This window comes from Dendrobates tinctorius, unplaced genomic scaffold, assembly GCF_039654945.1.
Source record: "Dendrobates tinctorius isolate UK_male_01 unplaced genomic scaffold, ASM3965494v1 ptg000245l, whole genome shotgun sequence".
NCBI lineage: Eukaryota > Metazoa > Chordata > Amphibia > Anura > Dendrobatidae > Dendrobates > Dendrobates tinctorius.
Genome location: NW_027361912.1, coordinates 7,711,831 through 7,728,707, shown reverse-complemented (window position 1 = coordinate 7,728,707; position 16,877 = coordinate 7,711,831). Strand labels below are relative to the sequence as shown.

The 16,877-nt window shown below is 44.4% G+C and overlaps 1 protein-coding gene across 4 annotated transcripts in view; it reads right to left on the bottom strand.

Moving 5' to 3' along the window:
* The window catches only part of LPAR2 (lysophosphatidic acid receptor 2), a 101,043-nt gene that overhangs the window by 38,241 nt on the left and 45,925 nt on the right, over positions 1-16,877 (bottom strand). For all 4 annotated transcript variants that reach the window (XM_073557156.1, XM_073557154.1, XM_073557155.1 and 1 more), the window contains exon 2: positions 13,764-14,516. In XM_073557156.1, the coding sequence (XP_073413257.1) occupies positions 13,764-14,496 (733 nt within the window). In that variant the 5' untranslated portion in view covers positions 14,497-14,516. The remainder of the gene's footprint in view (positions 1-13,763; positions 14,517-16,877) is intronic.

Sequence of the window (16,877 nt, the reverse complement as noted above, 5' to 3'; positions counted from 1 at the left end):
GTCATCCATGTCCGTTTTTATCATCAGTGTGTCATCTGTGTGTCTGTTTTTATCATCAGTGTGTCATCTGTGTGTCTGTTGTGTACCATCAGTGTGTCAGCCGTGTGTCCATTCTTACCATCAGTGTGTCATCCGTGTATCCGTTTTTACCATCAGTGTGTCATCCGTGTATCCGTTTTTACCATCAGTGTGTCATCCGTGTCCGTTTTTACCATCAGTGTGTCATCTGTGTGTCTGTTTTTACCATCAGTGTGTCATCTGTGTGTCTGTTTTTACCATCAGTGTGTCAGCCGTGTGTCCATTCTTACCATCAGTGTGTCATCCGTGTCCGTTTTTACCATCAGTGTGTCATCTGTGTGTATGCTTTTACCATCAGTGTGTCATCCGTGTCCGTTTTTACAATCAGTGTGTCATCTGTGTGTACGCTTTTATCATCAGTGTGTCATCTGTGTCTGTTTTTACCATCAGTGTGTCAGCCGTGTGTCCATTCTTACCATCAGTGTGTCATCCGTGTATCCGTTTTTACCATCAGTGTGTCATCCGTGTATCCGTTTTTACCATCAGTGTGTCATCCGTGTCCGTTTTTACCATCAGTGTGTCATCTGTGTGTCTGTTTTTACCATCAGTGTGTCATCCGTGTCCGTTTTTATCATCAGTGTGTCATCTGTGTGTCCGTTTTTACCATCAGTGTGTCATCTGTGTGTCTGTTTTTACCATCAGTGTGTCATCCGTGTCCGTTTTTATCATCAGTGTGTCATCTGTGTGTCCGTTTTTACCATCAGTGTGTCATCTGTGTGTCTGTTTTTATCATCAGTGTGTCATCCGTGTCCGTTTTTATCATCAGTGTGTCATCTGTGTGTCTGTTTTTACCATCAGTGTGTCATCCGTGTCCGTTTTTATCATCAGTGTGTCATCTGTGTGTCCGTTTTTACCATCAGTGTGTCATCTGTGTCCGTTTTTATCATCAGTGTGTCATCTGTGTGTCTGTTTTTATCATCAGTGTGTCATCTGTGTGTCTGTTTTTATCATCAGTGTGTCATCTGTGTGTCTGTTTTTATCATCAGTGTGTCATCTGTGTGTCTGTTTTTATCATCAGTGTGTCATCTGTGTGTCTGTTTTTATTATCAGTGTGTCATCCGTGTCCGTTTTTATCATCAGTGTGTCATCTGTGTGTGTTTTTATCATCAGTGTGTCATCTGTGTGTCTGTTTTTATCATCAGTGTGTCATCCGTGTCCGTTTTTATCATCAGTGTGTCATCTGTGTGTCTGTTTTGTACCATCAGTGTGTCAGCCGTGTGTCCATTCTTACCATCAGTGTGTCATCCGTGTATCCGTTTTTACCATCAGTGTGTCATCCGTGTATCCGTTTTTACCATCAGTGTGTCATCCGTGTCCGTTTTTACCAATAATGTGTCATCCGTGTCCGTTTTTACAATCAGTGTGTCATCTGTTTGTACGCTTTTACCATCAGTGTGTCATCTGTGTGTCCGTTTTTACCATCAGTGTGTCATCTGTGTGTCCGTTTTCACCATCAGTGTGTCATCCGTGTGTACGTTTTTACCATCAGTGTGTCATCCGTGTGTACGTTTTTACCATCAGTGTGTCATCCGTGTGTCCGTTTTTACCATCAGTGTGTCATCCGTGTGTACGCTTTCACCATCAGTGTGTCATCCGTGTCCGTTCTTACCATCAGTGTGTCATCCGTGTGTACGCTTTCACCATCAGTGTGTCATCCGTGTCCGTTCTTACCATCAGTGTGTCATCCGTGTCCGTTTTCACCATCAGTGTGTAATCCGTGTCCGTTCTTACCATCAGTGTGTCATCCGTGTGTATGCTTTCACCATCAGTGTCATCCGTGTCCGTTCTTACCATCAGTGTGTCATCCGTGTGTACGCTTTCACCATCAGTGTGTCATCCGTGTCCGTTCTTACCATCAGTGTGTCATCCGTGTCCGTTCTTACCATCAGTGTATCATCCGTGTCCGTTCTTACCATCAGTGTGTCATCCATGTGTTCGTTTTTACCATCAATGTGTCATCCGTGTGTACGTTTTTACCATCAGTGTGTCATCTGTGTGTACGTTTTTACCATCAGTGTGTCATCCGAGTGTACGCTTTCACCATCAGTGTGTCATCCGTGTCCATTCTTACCATCAGTGTGTCATCCGTGTATCCATTTTTACCATCAGTGTGTCATCCATGTCCGTTTTTACCATCAGTGTGTCATCTGTGTGTCCATTCTTACCATCAGTGTGTCATCCGTGTGTCCATTCTTACCATCAGTGTGTCATCTGTGTGTACGTTTTTACCATCAGTGTGTCATCTGTGTGTCCGTTTTCACCATCAGTGTGTCATCCGTGTGTACATTTTTACCATCAGTGTGTCATCTGTGTGTACGCTTTTACCATCAGTGTGTCATCTGTGTGTCCGTTTTTACCATCAGTGTGTCATCTGTGTGTCCGTTTTCACCATCAGTGTGTCATCCGTGTGTACGTTTTTACCATCAGTGTGTCATCCGTGTGTCCGTTTTTACCATCAGTGTGTCATCTGTGTGTCCGTTTTCACCATCAGTGTGTCATCCGTGTGTCCGTTTTTACCATCAGTGTGTCATCTGTGTGTCCATTTTTACCATCAGTGTGTCATCCGTGTATCCATTTTTACTATCAGTGTGTCATCTGTGTGTCCGTTTTCACCATCAGTGTGTCATCCATGTCCGTTTTTACCATCAGTGTGTCATCTGTGTGTCCATTCTTACCATCAGTGTGTCATCCGGGTGTCCATTCTTACCATCAGTGTGTCATCTGTGTGTACGTTTTTACCATCAGTGTGTCATCCGTGTGTCCGTTTTTACCATCAGTGTGTCATCTGTGTGTCCGTTTTCACCATCAGTGTGTCATCCGTGTGTACGTTTTTACCATCAGTGTGTCATCTGTGTGTACGCTTTTACCATCAGTGTGTCATCTGTGTGTACGCTTTTACCATCAGTGTGTCATCTGTGTGTCGTGTCCGTTTTTACCATCAGTGTGTCATCTGTGTGTCCGTTTTTACCATCAGTGTGTCATCTGTGTGTCCGTTTTTACCATCAGTGTGTCATCTGTGTGTACGTTTTTACCATCAGTGTGTCATCTGTGTGTCCGTTTTCACCATCAGTGTGTCATCTGTGTGTCCGTTTTTACCATCAGTGTGTCATCCGTGTCCGTTTTTATCATCAGTGTGTCATCCGTGTCCGTTTTTATCATCAGTGCGTCATCCGTGTCTGTTTTTACCATCAGTGTGTCATCCGTGTCCGTTTTTATCATCAGTGTGTCATCTGTGTGTCCGTTTTTACCATCAGCATGTCATCTATGTGTCCGTTTTTACCAATAGTGTGTCATCCGTGTCCGTTTTTACAATCAGTGTGTCATCTGTGTGTACGTTTTTACCATCAGTGTGTCATCCGTGTGTACGTTTTTACCATCAGCATGTCATCTATGTGTCCGTTTTTACCAATAGTGTGTCATCCGTGTCCGTTTTTACAATCAGTGTGTCATCTGTGTGTACGCTTTTACCATCAGTGTGTCATCTGTGTGTCCGTTTTTACCATCAGTGTGTCATCTGTGTGTCCGTTTTCACCATCAGTGTGTCATCCGTGTGTACGTTTTTACCATCAGTGTGTCATCCGTGTGTACGTTTTTACCATCAGTGTGTCATCCGTGTGTACGTTTTCACCATCAGTGTGTCATCCGTGTGTACATTTTCACCATCAGTGTGTCATCCGTGTGTACGTTTTTACCATCAGTGTGTCATCCGTGTGTACGCTTTCACCATCAGTGTGTCATCCGTGTCCGTTCTTACCATCAGTCTGTCATCCGTGTGTACGCTTTCACCATCAGTGTGTCATCCGTGTCCGTTCTTACCATCAGTGTGTCATCCGTGTCCGTTTTCACCATCAGTGTGTAATCCGTGTCCGTTCTTACCATCAGTGTGTCATCCGTGTGTATGCTTTCACCATCAGTGTCATCCGTGTCCGTTCTTACCATCAGTGTGTCATCCGTGTGTACGTTTTTACCATCAGTGTGTCATCCGTGTGTACGCTTTCACCATCAGTGTGTCATCCGTGTCCGTTCTTACCATCAGTCTGTCATCCGTGTGTACGCTTTCACCATCAGTGTGTCATCCGTGTCCGTTCTTACCATCAGTGTGTCATCCGTGTCCGTTCTTACCATCAGTGTGTCATCCGTGTCCGTTCTTACCATCAGTGTGTCATCCATGTGTTCGTTTTTACCATCAATGTGTCATCCGTGTGTACGTTTTTACCATCAGTGTGTCATCTGTGTGTACGTTTTTACCATCAGTGTGTCATCCGTGTGTACGCTTTCACCATCAGTGTGTCATCCGTGTCCATTCTTACCATCAGTGTGTCATCCGTGTATCCATTTTTACCATCAGTGTGTCATCTGTGTGTACGTTTTTACCATCAGTGTGTCATCCGTGTGTCCATTCTTACCATCAGTGTGTCATCTGTGTGTACGCTTTTACCATCAGTGTGTCATCTGTGTGTCCATTCTTACCATCAGTGTGTCATCCGTGTGTCCATTCTTACCATCAGTGTGTCATCTGTGTGTACGTTTTTACCATCAGTGTGTCATCCGTGTGTCCGTTTTCACCATCAGTGTGTCATCTGTGTGTCCGTTTTCACCATCAGTGTGTCATCTGTGTGTCCATTCTTACTATCAGTGTGTCATCCGTGTGTCCATTCTTACCATCAGTGTGTCATCTGTGTGTACGTTTTTACCATCAGTGTGTCATCTGTGTGTCCGTTTTCAACATCAGTGTGTCATTCGTGTGTACATTTTTACCATCAGTGTGTCATCTGTGTGTACGCTTTTACCATCAGTGTGTCATCTGTGTGTCCGTTTTTACCATCAGTGTGTCATCTGTGTGTCCGTTTTCACCATCAGTGTGTCATTCGTGTGTACGTTTTTACCATCAGTGTGTCATCCGTGTGTACGTTTTTACCATCAGTGTGTCATCTGTGTGTCCGTTTTCACCATCAGTGTGTCATCTGTGTGTCCGTTTTCACCATCAGTGTGTCATCCGTGTGTCCGTTTTTACTATCAGTGTGTCCCGTGTGTCCGTTTTTACCATCAGTGTGTCATCTGTGTGTCCGTTTTCACCATCAGTGTGTCATCCGTGTGTCCGTTTTTACCATCAGTGTGTCATCTGTGTGTCCATTTTTACCATCAGTGTGTCATCCGTGTATCCATTTTTACCATCAGTGTGTCATCCATGTCCGTTTTTACCATCAGTGTGTCATCTGTGTGTCCATTCTTACCATCAGTGTGTCATCCGTGTGTACGTTTTTACCATCAGTGTGTCATCTGTGTGTACGCTTTTACCATCAGTGTGTCATCTGTGTGTACGCTTTTACCATCAGTGTGTCATCTGTGTGTCGTGTCCGTTTTTACCATCAGTGTGTCATCTGTGTGTCCGTTTTTACCATCAGTGTGTCATCTGTGTGTCCGTTTTTACCATCAGTGTGTCATCTGTGTGTACGTTTTTACCATCAGTGTGTCATCTGTGTGTCCGTTTTCACCATCAGTGTGTCATCTGTGTGTCCGTTTTTACCATCAGTGTGTCATCCGTGTCCGTTTTTACCATCAGTGTGTCATCTGTGTGTCTGTTTTTATCATCAGTGTGTCATCTGTGTGTCCGTTTTTACCATCAGTGTGTCATCTGTGTGTACGTTTTTACCATCAGTGTGTCATCTGTGTGTCCGTTTTCACCATCAGTGTCATCTGTGTGTCCGTTTTTATCATCAGTGCGTCATCCGTGTCCGTTTTTACCATCAGTGTGTCATCTGTGTGTCTGTTTTTATCATCAGTGTGTCATCCGTGTCCGTTTTTATCATCAGTGTGTCATCTGTGTGTCCGTTTTTATCATCAGTGTGTCATCTGTGTGTCCGTTTTTACCATCAGTGTGTCATCTGTGTGTCTGTTTTTACCATCAGTGTGTCATCCGTGTCCGTTTTTATCATCAGTGTGTCATCTGTGTGTCTGTTTTTATCATCAGTGTGTCATCTGTGTGTCCGTTTTTACCATCAGTGTGTCATCCGTGTCCGTTTTTACCATCAGTGTGTCATCTGTGTGTCTGTTTTTATCATCAGTGTGTCATCTGTGTGTCCGTTTTTACCATCAGTGTGTCATCTGTGTGTCTGTTTTTACCATCAGTGTGTCATCTGTGTGTCTGTTTTTACCATCAGTGTGTCATCTGTGTGTCTGTTTTTACCATCAGTGTGTCAGCCGTGTGTCAGTTTTTACCATCAGTGTGTCATCTGTGTGTCTGTTTTTACCATCAGTGTGTCATCTGTGTGTCCGTTTTTACCATCAGTGTGTCATCCGTGTGTCTGTTTTTACCATCAGTGTGTCATCCGTGTGTCTGTTTTTACCATCAGTGTGTCATCCGTGTCCATTCTTACCATCAGTGTGTCATCCGTGTATCCGTTTTTACCATCAGTGTGTCATCCGTGTATCCGTTTTTACCATCAGTGTGTCATCCGTGTATCCGTTTTTACCATCAGTGTGTCATCTGTGTGTCTGTTTTTACCATCAGTGTGTAATCCGTGTCCGTTTTTATCATCAGTGTGTCATCTGTTTTTACCATCAGTGTGTCATCTGTGTGTCTGTTTTTACCATCAGTGTGTCATCCGTGTCCGTTTTTACCATCAGTGTGTCATCTGTGTCCGTTTTTACCATCAGTGTGTCATCTGTGTGTCCGTTTTTACCATCAGTGTGTCATCCGTGTATCCGTTTTTACCATCAGTGTGTCATCTGTGTGTCCGTTTTTACCATCATTGTGTCATCCGTGTATCCGTTTTTACCATCAGTGTGTCATCTGTGTGTCCGTTTTTACCATCAGTGTGTCATCTGTGTGTCTGTTTTTACCATCAGTGTGTCATCTGTGTGTCTGTTTTTACCATCAGTGTGTCATCTGTGTGTGTTTTTACCATCAGTGTGTCATCTGTGTGTCTGTTTTTACCATCAGTGTGTAATCCGTGTCCGTTTTTATCATCAGTGTGTCATCTGTGTGTCTGTTTTTACCATCAGTGTGTCATCTGTGTGTCTGTTTTTACCATCAGTGTGTCATCCGTGTCCGTTTTTACCATCAGTGTGTCATCCGTGTGTCCGTTTTTACCATCAGTGTGTCATCCGTGTATCCGTTTTTACCATCATTGTGTCATCCGTGTATCCGTTTTTACCATCAGTGTGTCATCTGTGTGTCCGTTTTTACCATCAGTGTGTCATCTGTGTCCGTTTTTACCATCAGTGTGTCATCTGTGTGTCCGTTTTTACCATCAGTGTGTCATCCGTGTATCCGTTTTTACCATCAGTGTGTCATCTGTGTGTCCGTTTTTACCATCAGTGTGTCATCTGTGTGTACGTTTTTACCATCAGTGTGTCATCTGTGTGTCTGTTTTTACCATCAGTGTGTAATCCGTGTCCGTTTTTATCATCAGTGTGTCATCTGTGTGTCTGTTTTTACCATCAGTGTGTCATCTGTGTGTCTGTTTTTACCATCAGTGTGTCATCTGTGTGTCTGTTTTTACCATCAGTGTGTCATCTGTGTCCGTTTTTACCATCAGTGTGTCATCTGTGTCCGTTTTTACCATCAGTGTGTCATCCGTGTGTCCGTTTTTACCATCAGTGTGTCATCCGTGTGTCCGTTTTTACCATCAGTGTGTCATCCGTGTCCGTTTTTACCATCAGTGTGTCATCTGTGTCCGTTTTTACCATCAGTGTGTCATCTGTGTCCGTTTTTACCATCAGTGTGTCATCCGTGTATCCGTTTTTACCATCAGTGTGTCATCCGTGTGTCCGTTCTTACCATCAGTGTGTCATCCGTGTGTCCGTTTTTACCATCAGTGTGTCATCCGTGTGTCCGTTTTTACCATCAGTGTGTCATCCGTGTGTCTGTTTTTACCATCAGTGTGTCATCCGTGTATCCGTTTTTACCATCAGTGTGTCACCTGTGTGTCTGTTTTTACCATCAGTGTGTCATCTGTGTGTCTGTTTTTACCATCAGTGTGTCATCTGTGTGTCTGTTTTTACCATCAGTGTGTCATCTGTGTGTCCGTTTTTACCATCAGTGTGTCATCTGTGTCCGTTTTTACCATCAGTGTGTCATCCGTGTGTCCGTTCTTACCATCAGTGTGTCATCCGTGTCCGTTTTCACCATCAGTGTGTCATCTGTGTGTCTGTTTTTACCATCAGTGTGTCATCCGTGTATCCGTTTTTACCATCAGTGTGTCATCCGTGTGTCCGTTCTTACCATCAGTGTGTCATCCGTGTCCGTTTTCACCATCAGTGTGTCATCTGTGTGTCCGTTTTTACCATCAGTGTGTCATCTGTGTCCGTTTTTACCATCAGTGTGTCATCCGTGTATCCGTTTTTACCATCAGTGTGTCATCCGTGTGTCCGTTCTTACCATCAGTGTGTCATCCGTGTGTCCGTTCTTACCATCAGTGTGTCATCCGTGTCCGTTTTCACCATCAGTGTGTCATCCGTGTATCCGTTTTTACCATCAGTGTGTCATCCGTGTGTCCGTTCTTACCATCAGTGTGTCATCCGTGTCCGTTTTCACCATCAGTGTGTCATCTGTGTGTCTGTTTTTACCATCAGTGTGTCATCCGAGTGTCCGTTTTTACCATCAGTGTGTCATCTGTGTCCGTTTTCACCATCAGTGTGTCACCTGTGTGTCTGTTTTTACCATCAGTGTGTCATCCGTGTATCCGTTTTTACCATCAGTGTGTCATCTGTGTATCCGTTTTTACCATCAGTGTGTCACCTGTGTGTCCGTTTTTACCATCAGTGTGTCATCCGTGTCCGTTTTCACCATCAGTGTGTCATCTGTGTGTCTGTTTTTACCATCAGTGTGTCATCCGTGTCCGTTTTCACCATCAGTGTGTCATCTGTGTGTCTGTTTTTACCATCAGTGTGTCATCTGTGTCTGTTTTTACCATCAGTGTGTCATCTGTGTGTCCGTTTTTACCATCAGTGTGTCAGCCGTGTGTCCATTCTTACCATCAGTGTGTCATCCGTGTATCCGTTTTTACCATCAGTGTGTCATCCGTGTGTCCGTTCTTACCATCAGTGTGTCATCCGTGTCCGTTTTCACCATCAGTGTGTCATCTGTGTGTCTGTTTTTACCATCAGTGTGTCATCTGTGTGTCCATTCTTACCATCAGTGTGTCATCCGTGTCCGTTTTCACCATCAGTGTGTCATCTGTGTGTCTGTTTTTACCATCAGTGTGTCAGCCGTGTGTCCATTCTTACCATCAGTGTGTCATCCGTGTATCCGTTTTTACCATCAGTGTGTCATCCGTGTGTCCGTTCTTACCATCAGTGTGTCATCCGTGTGTCCGTTCTTACCATCAGTGTGTCATCCGTGTCCGTTTTCACCATCAGTGTGTCATCTGTGTGTCTGTTTTTACCATCAGTGTGTCATCCGTGTATCCGTTTTTACCATCAGTGTGTCATCCGTGTGTCCGTTCTTACCATCAGTGTGTCATCCGTGTCCGTTTTCACCATCAGTGTGTCATCTGTGTGTCTGTTTTTACCATCAGTGTGTCATCCGAGTGTCCGTTTTTACCATCAGTGTGTCATCTGTGTCCGTTTTCACCATCAGTGTGTCACCTGTGTGTCTGTTTTTACCATCAGTGTGTCATCCGTGTATCCGTTTTTACCATCAGTGTGTCATCTGTGTATCCGTTTTTACCATCAGTGTGTCACCTGTGTGTCCGTTTTTACCATCAGTGTGTCATCCGTGTCCGTTTTCACCATCAGTGTGTCATCTGTGTGTCTGTTTTTACCATCAGTGTGTCATCCGTGTCCGTTTTCACCATCAGTGTGTCATCTGTGTGTCTGTTTTTACCATCAGTGTGTCATCTGTGTCTGTTTTTACCATCAGTGTGTCATCTGTGTGTCCGTTTTTACCATCAGTGTGTCAGCCGTGTGTCCATTCTTACCATCAGTGTGTCATCCGTGTATCCGTTTTTACCATCAGTGTGTCATCCGTGTGTCCGTTCTTACCATCAGTGTGTCATCCGTGTCCGTTTTCACCATCAGTGTGTCATCTGTGTGTCTGTTTTTACCATCAGTGTGTCATCTGTGTGTCCATTCTTACCATCAGTGTGTCATCCGTGTCCGTTTTCACCATCAGTGTGTCATCTGTGTGTCTGTTTTTACCATCAGTGTGTCAGCCGTGTGTCCATTCTTACCATCAGTGTGTCATCCGTGTATCCGTTTTTACCATCAGTGTGTCATCCGTGTGTCCGTTCTTACCATCAGTGTGTCATCCGTGTGTCCGTTCTTACCATCAGTGTGTCATCCGTGTCCGTTTTCACCATCAGTGTGTCATCTGTGTGTCTGTTTTTACCATCAGTGTGTCATCCGTGTATCCGTTTTTACCATCAGTGTGTCATCCGTGTGTCCGTTCTTACCATCAGTGTGTCATCCGTGTCCGTTTTCACCATCAGTGTGTCATCTGTGTGTCTGTTTTTACCATCAGTGTGTCATCCGAGTGTCCGTTTTTACCATCAGTGTGTCATCTGTGTCCGTTTTCACCATCAGTGTGTCACCTGTGTGTCTGTTTTTACCATCAGTGTGTCATCCGTGTATCCGTTTTTACCATCAGTGTGTCATCTGTGTATCCGTTTTTACCATCAGTGTGTCACCTGTGTGTCCGTTTTTACCATCAGTGTGTCATCCGTGTCCGTTTTCACCATCAGTGTGTCATCTGTGTGTCTGTTTTTACCATCAGTGTGTCATCCGTGTCCGTTTTCACCATCAGTGTGTCATCTGTGTGTCTGTTTTTACCATCAGTGTGTCATCTGTGTCTGTTTTTACCATCAGTGTGTCATCTGTGTGTCCGTTTTTACCATCAGTGTGTCAGCCGTGTGTCCATTCTTACCATCAGTGTGTCATCCGTGTATCCGTTTTTACCATCAGTGTGTCATCCGTGTGTCCGTTCTTACCATCAGTGTGTCATCCGTGTCCGTTTTCACCATCAGTGTGTCATCTGTGTGTCTGTTTTTACCATCAGTGTGTCATCTGTGTGTCCGTTTTTACCATCAGTGTGTCATCTGTGTGTCCGTTTTTACCATCAGTGTGTCCGATTTTACCATCAGTGTGTCCGTTTTTACCATCAGGGTCTCATCTGTCTGTTTTTACCACCAGTCATCGGTGTTTTTCAAGGATGGATAAATAAATGACAAAGCTTCTCCTATATTGTGCAATGTTAAATACGGATGACAGATGACACACAGATGATACTCGGGCGGCACTCTGACAGCACTCTGACCTATAGACTTGTCTTGGCCCTTTTCATCCATGGTGTCAGAAAAAGAACCAGACATGTGACGAGCACCATGAATTATAATAATGGTTGCGTGCTGTATTGGTAAAAAAAAAAACGGAAACAACACGTATGTGCGACACGGCTGCCTGAATGAGGCCTAAGAGGAGCTTCCTACACTAGGAGCTGATCGTCTGGCTGCAGTGTGGGACGACATGGGGGAGACCCCCCATTGGTCTATTACTAGCCATGTGCCATAATGGAGCACATTGAGTGGGGGTGTCCTGATGGGCCAAGCTTGACTATTTCTGGAATTCAGTGGTGAAAGATGCGCGTCCGTGACCACCTCCCTCCACAGAGAGCAGGGGCCAGGTTTGGGGGGACACACGTTCTACAGATGGCGAGGGTCCCTGAGGTGGGCTCCATCTTACTTTTCTTCTATAAGTCCTCTTTCACACTTCCGTTTTTGACAATCAGTCAAGATCCGCCAATTTTGAAAAAAAACGGATCCGCCATTTTTCTTTGCGGATCCGTTTTTTTCCCCATTGACTTTCATTATTGGAGGATCCTGACTGATTGCCGTCCGTTGCATCCGTTTTGTTGAGGATCCGCCACAATGTTAGTGTCCGTCAACATCCTCAAAGATTTCCAAACGCTTGTCAACACCCCTGCCCTGCGTGCGGTGACTCTAGAGTTTGGATCTCTACAGAAGTCACGACTTGCAGAAAGAAGTCTGCCGTCATACATATGTTACTGTGCAAAGTGAAAATGTCCACGGCGTGTTTCAGTGTGAGTGTACGGGGCCGAGAGTAACACTGTACTGCTGGATGATGAGCGATCACACCTCGGTGATCTCAGATGACAACATCCTGCGGCACCCACCACACCTTCCCTGACTGCGGCTGAGCAATGACAGGTGGACTCCTACGCTGCAGCTATCAGCCCTGCAGTTTACTGTATCTGACGGACGGACGGACAACTTTTACATGAATGAAAATAAAGGCACCGCTTCAATCTGACGAACAATCCAATATTTCATCTATGTGTATCAGTAGCTTTAGAAAGTAAAAAACGGAGACCATAAAGACAACACCAAAACTACCACTGATTTAACACCATCTTACTGCTCAAACTGGAAGGCATAAAGGTAGATCCCATTACTAAAATAGGACATGACAGTTGGTGTTTATAAGATTCTATGGAAAGGGGAGGAGCTAAAGGCCGACACAGACATTCTTCTGCAAATTCACAGACAAACGACAGTTACAACTTTAAACTGTAACTGTCATTACAGGAGAACTTGCAGTAGAATGTCGGTGTCGGTCTCTAGCTCCTCCCCTCTTCATGGAATCTTATAAGCACCAACTGTCATCTCCTACTTCAGTAATGTGAAAAATCTGCCTTCACCGAATACAGATTTTAAAGAATTTACCCCTGAATTGGGAGTGAAAGATCAGTCCAGTAAGAGAAAGAAGCAGATTTTTCGGATAAATGTAAATAAGTAGCTTATTTTCAAGTCATCGATATCAACTCCAATCTATCCATTCATCACTTCCCTCAATAGAAGACTTCAAGAAACAGTCTGCTTTGAGCAAGGGGTTGGACCAGATGACCCAGGAGGTCCCTTCCAACTCTACCATTCTAGGATTCTATGCCAGTTAGGAAGGATAATTGTGGTGGATCTCCCCACACATCACATTCACAGATCTTGTGAAGCAGGTCATTTTTTTAGGAATTCGGTAACTATGAATGTATCTTGGGCATGACTACTCTTTCCTGCACATCCAAGATGGCTGCTGACGAGTGTATCCCCCTAAGGCCGGGGGTCACACTTGCGTGTGTAATGCAAGAAACTCATGTGAATTTCTCGCATCAATAGCCGGCACTGCCGCCGGCACTCTGGACTGGAGTATGCGGTTGAATGTATTTCTAACCCCGGCCTAAAAAGAATCCACTGCTACCTTTTTCTGCAATATTTGATAACAATTCAGCACAAATTCTTCTAATTTTTGAGAGATCGATCACTTAAAAGGAATTTTTCTCTTTGGACAATCCCTACTAACTAGAAGGATGCCTTCACAAGAACATGCCCTTCAGCTGGGAATCCCAGTGATCAGCTGTGATCTGCTAGAAAACCTAAATTTCCCTGCAGTGCCCCCACAGGTGGAATTAGGAATGACACAATACCCAATTAAATCAATAAGGTGCCTGCCTAGTGCAGGAAAGGACAGGTCCTCCAGAACAAAAGCTCTGGACAAGAAATGAAGATCCTGAACATAGGCCTCCCTCTATTAAATCTTTACTTGAGTGAATAAAAATGTGTTTTATAACCTGCACAACCCCTTTAAAGTTAAAAGTATTTTTACAATATCTTGTAGCTATTCCACAATTCTCTCCTGTCACGTAGACTTTTCAACATTAACATATTACTTACTCAATATGATAAACACTGTCTTCATCAAGTTGATCATGGTCTCCCGGTACTTAGGATGGAAAGATGTGTGTCTGGACATCCTGGCCATCTTCCTCTTGACGTACACGAAGATATGTAGGTACACCACCATCATAATCAGGAATGCCACCAAGTTGGATACCGCCCAGAAGATGAGATAACTCCGACTGTACAGCGGGGCCATTCGCGAACATGTGTCGATGTTACAAATACAATGCCACCCAAAAGACGGGATGAGACCTAGCAGCAAAGCCGTGAGCCAGATACAAGCGATGAGGATGCAGACACGTTGGTTGGACATCTTGCTATGGAGCTGCATAGTAAATACTGTCTGGTGCCGCTCTACGGCTATGGCCAGCAGATTGGCCACGGAGGCTGTAAGGCTTGTATCTAGCAAACTCTGTCGGAGGAGCCATGTTTTCAAAGTTAGGGTAGATGTCAGGGGACCAGTGTGGAACATGAGATATGTGTAGGCTACTCCAGCAAATAGATCCGCCGCCGCCAGGTTTCCCAGGAGATAGTAGATGGGATAGTGGAACCTCTTGTTTATTATAATGGCGGTAATGACCATTATGTTTGTCAGGAGGACAAAGACGCACACAGTAAGGCCTAGGCCGACCACCAGACTGTCCTTTGGCCTCCATACTTTTGTTAAGTCTTTCCCGCTCTTGTTGTAGAAGAAGCTGATACTTTCATTATAGTAACACTGGCTCATTTTAACGGGGTCAGTAAATCCTGAAAAGAAAAAAAAGGAAAAACAAGTCAATTAAAAATGTACAAAAAAATCAATATGGAGACCTCTTCGGAGAAAATCCCAAAGTTTCCACATCTTACTTCTAAGCTCAGGTTGGTTACCAATCACTGTTATTAACCAATGCCTAAAAATGTGCCAACTTTTTAGATTCTTCTCTACTTACTTGTATGAAAAGGGTATCAAAAGGGTCCCTGAAGTCCGTCAAACAGAACCAATGATAGTCTAAAGACCCCTGTATACATTAGAGAAAAAAATGTCCAAGCCCTCAGATTTTGAGAGGACTGGATGGCCATTTAAAATGTACGGGGGCCTCCTGTCTCTCCAACGACAGATGAGGTCAGGGTAGAGGAGGACAAAGCATGTTGAATTTCATAACCCAATCCTTCTTTTATTCACATTCAGAACACTTTCATGCTCGGCCAAACTGAGCTAACATGTGTACAAGATGGTCGGGAGAGACAGCTGTCAACCATATAGTGATCTAGAGCGTATGGGGAACATCAAGAGTATGAATGACCCAACAATAGGTTCTTCTGTGCCTTAAAGGACCTTTGTACACATTAGATAAAAGTCGTCCAAACCTGACGATTTCAGAAGGATGAGACAATCATCTAATGTGTATGGGGGACCCCGACTCTCCGACAGATAATGTTTGTGGACAGTTTCAACTTAATCCTTTTGTTCTGCAGACAAGCTTTCTTTGCTCCCAGAGAATTAAAAAGATTGACCACCTGAATACCGGCTACCGATTCCTTCTCTGCCTTGACATCATCTGACAGGGGAGTCTGCTGATCGCACTGATACCAGCGGATTTGGCAGACTTTATTCTAATGTGTCTGGGGGCCCTCAGACAAGTGCCAATGGAAAACAGAGACAAAAGCAGAGTTTTATCTGTCTTCCATTTACCTGCCCATTTCTCTACTCCTGACAAACCACAATCAAGTTCTGCAAGTTAATTTTTAAGCACAAACATGCAAATGAATGAAACCACATCAGGAACAATCCTCAGAGCTATCTAAAATACTTAAATGGAGAGGGGGCAGAAGGTTTATCGCATGAGGCTAGGGTGAATTTACACACACAGATATCTGACCAATTTATTTAATTTACTCATTTATATAGCACCATTAATTCCATAGCTCTTTACAGACATTATCATTCCTGTCCCCGATGGGGCTCACAATCTAGTTTCCCTATCAGTATGTCTTTAGAATGTGGGAGGAAACCGGAGAACCCTGAGAAAACCCACGCAAACACGGGGAGAACATACAAACTCCATGCAGATGTTGTCCTTGGTGGGATTTGAACCCAGGCCCCCGGTGCTGCAGTGCTAACCACTGAGTCACTCTGCTGCCATTCCTATCAGACTCGCCCAAACTTGGTGTCTGCAAATGGACATTTGAAGTGAACCTCCCCTGTTCCCAAACGCTGCAGATATACCATTCTAGAGCTGTCAGGTCAACTTACTGAAAGCGCTGCTACCAGGAGAAAATGAACCGGCTTTCACTGACAGAAGCGTGCAGGCCTGGCTACAGTCGCTGGTCACTGTGTGTGGCAGCTGCAATCACTGCCCTGGCACTTTGATTGACAGCTATGCCAAGCTGTCATTCAAAATGGTAGGAAGTGCTTACAACGGCGGCCAGCTCGCAATATAATGAGCAGTGACTGTAGCCACTCCATGCACACCCCTATGACCAAAAGTAGTCAGCTCCTGGGAGGAAATAAGTTCATTCTCCAGTAGCCGTACTTTTAGTAAGGTGGTCAGGCAGCAGTGTAATGCTGTTAACCTGAACATTGATCCTATATCTGCAGGTAAATAGCATTTTGGGACATGACAGCTTCCCTTTAATTTGACCGAAATCTGTTTCATCGGCCAGAAAATTGCTCTGATGCGCTTAAAATTGTGTCTGCCGAACACAATGATTGTAGCATATAAACAGATATCTAAGACAACCTCATCCCAAGTGACTGGAAGGTTTCATCTATGGGTGTAAATGGAGAAGTTCAGATCAATTTCATTATCTGTGAGGCTTTTGAGTTTGGGTCGGGAGGCCACAGCCAGTCCGTACATCATGGTCCTTATGCAATATCTTAATTCGGTCTTAGAGTTGTAGATTCCCAACTACCGGAGACCCACCAGTTGGAGATCATGTATGTACTGCAGAAAGGTGGAAGAGGAGTTGTAGATTCCCAACTACCAGAGAACCACCAGTCGGAGACCATGTATGTACTGCACAAAGCTGGCAGGTGAGTTGTAGATTCCCAACTACCGGAGAACCACTAGTCGGAGATCATGTATGTACTGCACAAAGTTGGAAGATGAGTTGTAGATTCCCAACTAC